At 47.3% G+C, this 4,553-nt stretch overlaps 1 protein-coding gene across 1 annotated transcript in view; it reads right to left on the bottom strand.

Moving 5' to 3' along the window:
- The window catches only part of SCN8A (sodium voltage-gated channel alpha subunit 8), a 46,733-nt gene extending 44,152 nt beyond the window's left edge, over window positions 1-2,581 (bottom strand). The window contains exons 1-3 of the mRNA XM_027907849.1: window positions 2,480-2,581; window positions 725-814; window positions 376-504 (exon numbers count right to left, since the gene is read on the bottom strand). Of these exons, the coding sequence (XP_027763650.1) occupies window positions 376-504; window positions 725-804 (209 nt within the window). The 5' untranslated portion in view covers window positions 805-814; window positions 2,480-2,581. The remainder of the gene's footprint in view (window positions 1-375; window positions 505-724; window positions 815-2,479) is intronic.
- Window positions 2,582-4,553: the final 1,972 nt, after the last annotated feature.

Genomic DNA, 4,553 nt, shown 5'->3' with positions numbered 1-4,553 from the left:
CACAGGTTATTAATGGGGTGATGACTGTCCAACCTCCAGCTGCAGCCCAGGAATATTTAAAACACCAGCCCAAGGAGGAAGGAGCGGTAGAGACCGGAATTTAAAGGCATTTGGCTCCTGGTCCTACCCTGACCAGCCCCTCTGGCACCTCAGCCCTCTAAAATCTTGATTAGCACAGGCAATTCTCAGAAAACCCTAAATTTTCTGCAGCAGCAGCAGCAGCTCCACCAGCTCCACGTTGCCACAGTCTGGAGCTGAGATTCCACCAGGCCAAAGCCTCCTTTGGAAAAACCAGGGCAGAAATCCCCCCCACCCCGTTCCCTACAAAGCCCCCCTCGCCCCGCAGGCCCCCACAGTTGTGGAAACACAACTCACGCCATCATGATGACACTGAAATCCAGCCAGTTCCACGGGTCCCGCAGGAAGGTGAAGCCATCTATACAGAAACCTCTGGCAATGATTTTCACGAGTGATTCGAAGGTGTAAATCCCGGTGAAGGTGTACCTGAGGGCAGGGGGGAGAGAGAGAGACACACGGGCTGAGAACCGCCCCGAAAGGGCATCTGAACCCCAACCCCCCCAAAAAAATGGGAATGGCAAACCCTTCCATGCAAAAAAAAGGGCTCTGAGGGACGAGGTGTCCATGCAAACAAACAGGGGGGAGGAGCAGGGAAGGAACTCAAAGAGTTCTGGGAGGTTCTTACAGCACAAGGCTCGGTACTTACTCCACATTCTTGGACCATTCGGGCGGGTTACTAAAAGTCATGAATACACAGTTGGTCAAAATAGTGCACATAATGATCATGCTAAATACTGTGGGGCAAAGTCAAGGAGCAAAGGGACACGTGGTGGCTCTTTACATCCCCCCTCTGGCCCCCAAAAAAATCACGGAGTGCAGGAACACTCAGCCATTTCCAGGCACAGTAAGAGCCGAGATGCTTCCAGCACTCAGGGGAAATAAGACTATTTATATATTATATACTATATACTAAATATAATATATAATATAACACACAATATATAATGTATGTTATATAATTATTATATATAATATATATTTTATATATAATTTCTCTACTATATATTTACTATTTATATAATATATATACCATTTACATACTTTATATATATATTTATATACTACACATACTATTGACATACTATATATATACTATTTATACATTATATATACTATTGACATACTATATATATATATACTATTTATATACTATATTATACATTTCTAGTATAGAAATAGTATTTTAGGTCGCCGTTCAATTTATCTTCTATTTGACTTAGTAATTAAAAATAAAATCCCACGCCCAAATGAAAAACGTCTCCCCAAATAATTCCAGTCGTTCAGCAACGTGAAAAATATCTTGTCTGCTCGCACAGCCCGTGGGGAACCCACAGACACCAGGATTTTAGCCTGGAGAAAACCACGGGAGCCTTTCCAAAGCCTCCTGCTCCCTCTGTGTGGTTGGGGTCTGGTGCTGGTGACTGATTTGAGGAGGTTACAGCACAATTTCCCAATTAGAAGTGGATTTTAACCACTGAATTATCAGCACAGAAGCGAAATCCAGCTCGGACCCAACGCTGTTTGACTTCCAAAATCATTTAAGGAGACTCCAACAGATCTTTCAGAGCGAGACCCAAGAGCCTCCAGCAGCATCTTGGGCTCAGCCTGACAATCTGCACCCCTTGGCTGCAGCCCAGCCATCCAGGGGGGAGGAGAGGCCACGAGAACTCACACAGAGCCAAAGGAAACATTCCCAAGTCCCCTCTGAAAAGATGGAAAAGCTTTTTCTCCACCTGAGAAGCAGGACTGGAGGGCACAGGACCAGCCAGTGAAATTGTTTCTGCTTTGGATTCACTATCTAAAATAAATAAATAAATAAACAGGGCAGAGCAGCTCGATCCATACAGACATTTTTTCCTCCTGAAACACCATCAGCTGATGCTTCCAAAGCCACTGGAGCTGCCTGAGCCCTGCAGAGGAACCTCTTGGAAAAGCTTTGCCAGCAGAAGGATGTTCTAGGGATGCCAAAAGAGCAAGAAATCAGGCAGTGTCTAATGACAGACAAGGTGGCTCTGGCTCCTTCTCCAGATAATAACTCTATTTCATATTTAGTCTTTTTTTTAAAATCCATTTCAGTTCTGTTTAACCATTTCAGCAGCTGTTAAAGCTCAGCTCCTCTTCACAGGAAACACAACCTTAAATCACATCTGTTCCCAAACTCATCCACGGGTGGACACAGGGAAAATAAAAGAGAAGTTTCCTTCACTGGATGTGGCTCAAGGACAGTAACTTTTCACACAAAAAAAGCAGGTTTTTGTGCATGTTCTGAGGCCAATCCAACCTCCCTGTGGGTGCAGGACTGTCAGTCACAGGTGGGAATCGAGCAAAAGACAATTTGACAGGGAAGAGATTTTCAAGGAACACATGAAGGCTAAGAGAACTCGGTAATAAAAAAGGATATGAATGTATCAAAATTTTAATAGCTATTCTTCTAAACAGATTAAAAGGACTTAAAATGTACAAGGCAGGTGTGGCACTAAATCGGAAGAGTGTTTTCCCTCTGTTTAGTACTACAAAGGTCTGCAGAGAAACAAAGAGAGAGAGAGAGAGAGAGAGAGTTAATGCAGGAGAATCAAAGCAGGAATTGTACTAAAAAAAAAAAAAAAGGAGAAACAACTTTCATAGTAAATTTGGTTTGTTTTTTTTTTTTTAAAGAATAATCTCCTTTGTGAAGCTCCCATTAAGGTGGGACACACCAGGCCATCCTGGACATCCCTACCAACACATCCTGGATAATTCCACTCCAAACAACCATTTCACCAGAGATTTCAGAGCAGAAGCCAAACCTCCCAGCCCAGCCCAGCCCACGTTTTCCTCTCCCCATTTTTGTTCTCTCCAGGACAGACTCGGACTCGTCTCCAGCCCCCCCGGGCTGGCACAGCCCCCAGTTCCTGCGGCCCAACCCAAGGGAATCCCCCAGGGCTCCCCGCCAGCACCGGCTTCCCCAGGAGACTCCTCTTGGGAGATTTGTCATTTCCCTCCTCGCCAGTGAAACGACGTCTTTTGGGCTCGTTTGGCTCGATTAGACCACTGAGCAGTCAATTATTTGCGAAGGAAATCAAAAAATCAGGTTGTGGTTCGGCACGGAGGGAGAAAGCTTCGTTAGCAGAGCCACTAATGCATCCCCACCAAAAAGCACTTTAAAGACAGCCCTGGACAGCTCTTCAACTGCAGCATCACGAATTAATGACCAGAGCCTTTAAGAGAGGCTGGAAAAGGAACGGGGTGCAAGTCCTGGGAAGGTGGCAGTGCCAGGGAAGGGAAGAGAGCTGGTTCCTAGAGCTGGGTGTCCCCTGAGCACTTTGTAAAGGCATTTTTGCAGAACTTTGGGCCTCTTAGGAGGTTGTTCCACGCCAAGGCGATCCACCACCTCCCTTTCTTCCAGGAGGAAATCCAAGCTGTTTCATCCCCCTGCCTACCAAACATGAGCTCCACATCCCGCTTGCCCTCTCAGTCCCTCACCAGCTCCGTGACCGGACCCAAGGCAGCTCCTCGTTCTCTCTCCGTGCTCTGCACCACATTTCCCCTTTCAGACCACAAAACCTGTTGGACTATCCCTGCCTGTAAAGCCCATCACCCCTGGGCCTTTCGGTGCGACCCTCACCCCGACAAAGCGCCCCAATTCCAGTCTGCTCATCGATTCCGACGGTTCCGAGATCCACCACTCCCCTGGGCGTCCCATAAAATCCTGGGCAGACCTCCGACCGGCCTCATCAGGAGAAAGAAAAGCCCAAAAGCCAAGAAGTGCTTGGCAATTCAAACCCTCTCTTAGCTTCTCTTTCTGCTGCTGACATATTAAAACTCCATTTCGAAATGGCTGCGAGCTCTTAAAACATTTGCTGGGCCCGGGCCAAGAACACCCTTAAGAGCTTTTAAGATGTGCTGAGGCAAAGCTCAGAACTCAGAGGAAGGTGATGCCTGGAAAAAGGCACTTTGCACTCGGTTTAAGGGATGGTTGTGCCTGGTTGAACCTCCCAAAGTCTCAGTTTGCTGTCAGAGCTGAGGAAAAACCTCCGTCCACTTTAGTTTCCTTGAAGCCACGTGTTGTTAACAAATCCCTGGAAACAGGGCTCTTAAAAAGGAGGATCCCAGAAGACGAATTTTCTAAATTAATCTGCAAGATGGTGCCTTGTGCTGGAGGAGCAGGACAGAACTGATGGAGGGGATGACAAGAAACATTCCGGCTCTGGGAAGATCTGAAACGCTTCTGCTTTCCTGCAGGTTTAACGTCGGGCGGTTTTTCTGTGATGGCTGAAGAGTGAGGGGGAGTGGGCAGGAGATCTCAGAAGAAAACGGTTCCAGGAACAGCCTTGGAACATATGGAACCACATTCCTGCAGCAGTGACGGGCCTGGCACTCCGGGCTGAGCAGGAGGGAGAGCGACGACTTCCTGGTGACACCCCGAGCGAGTCACTGCTGGGAAATCAATGCACGAGGAATTTGGGCACTCGGGGGGCTGAGGAGTCACAGCCAGA

Source organism: Empidonax traillii, unplaced genomic scaffold (assembly GCF_003031625.1).
Source record: "Empidonax traillii isolate 1590-97213 ecotype Southwest subspecies unplaced genomic scaffold, ASM303162v1 scaffold1555:size184083, whole genome shotgun sequence".
In the NCBI taxonomy this organism is placed as follows: domain Eukaryota; kingdom Metazoa; phylum Chordata; class Aves; order Passeriformes; family Tyrannidae; genus Empidonax; species Empidonax traillii.
This window is presented reverse-complemented; position numbering and strand designations above follow the sequence as displayed.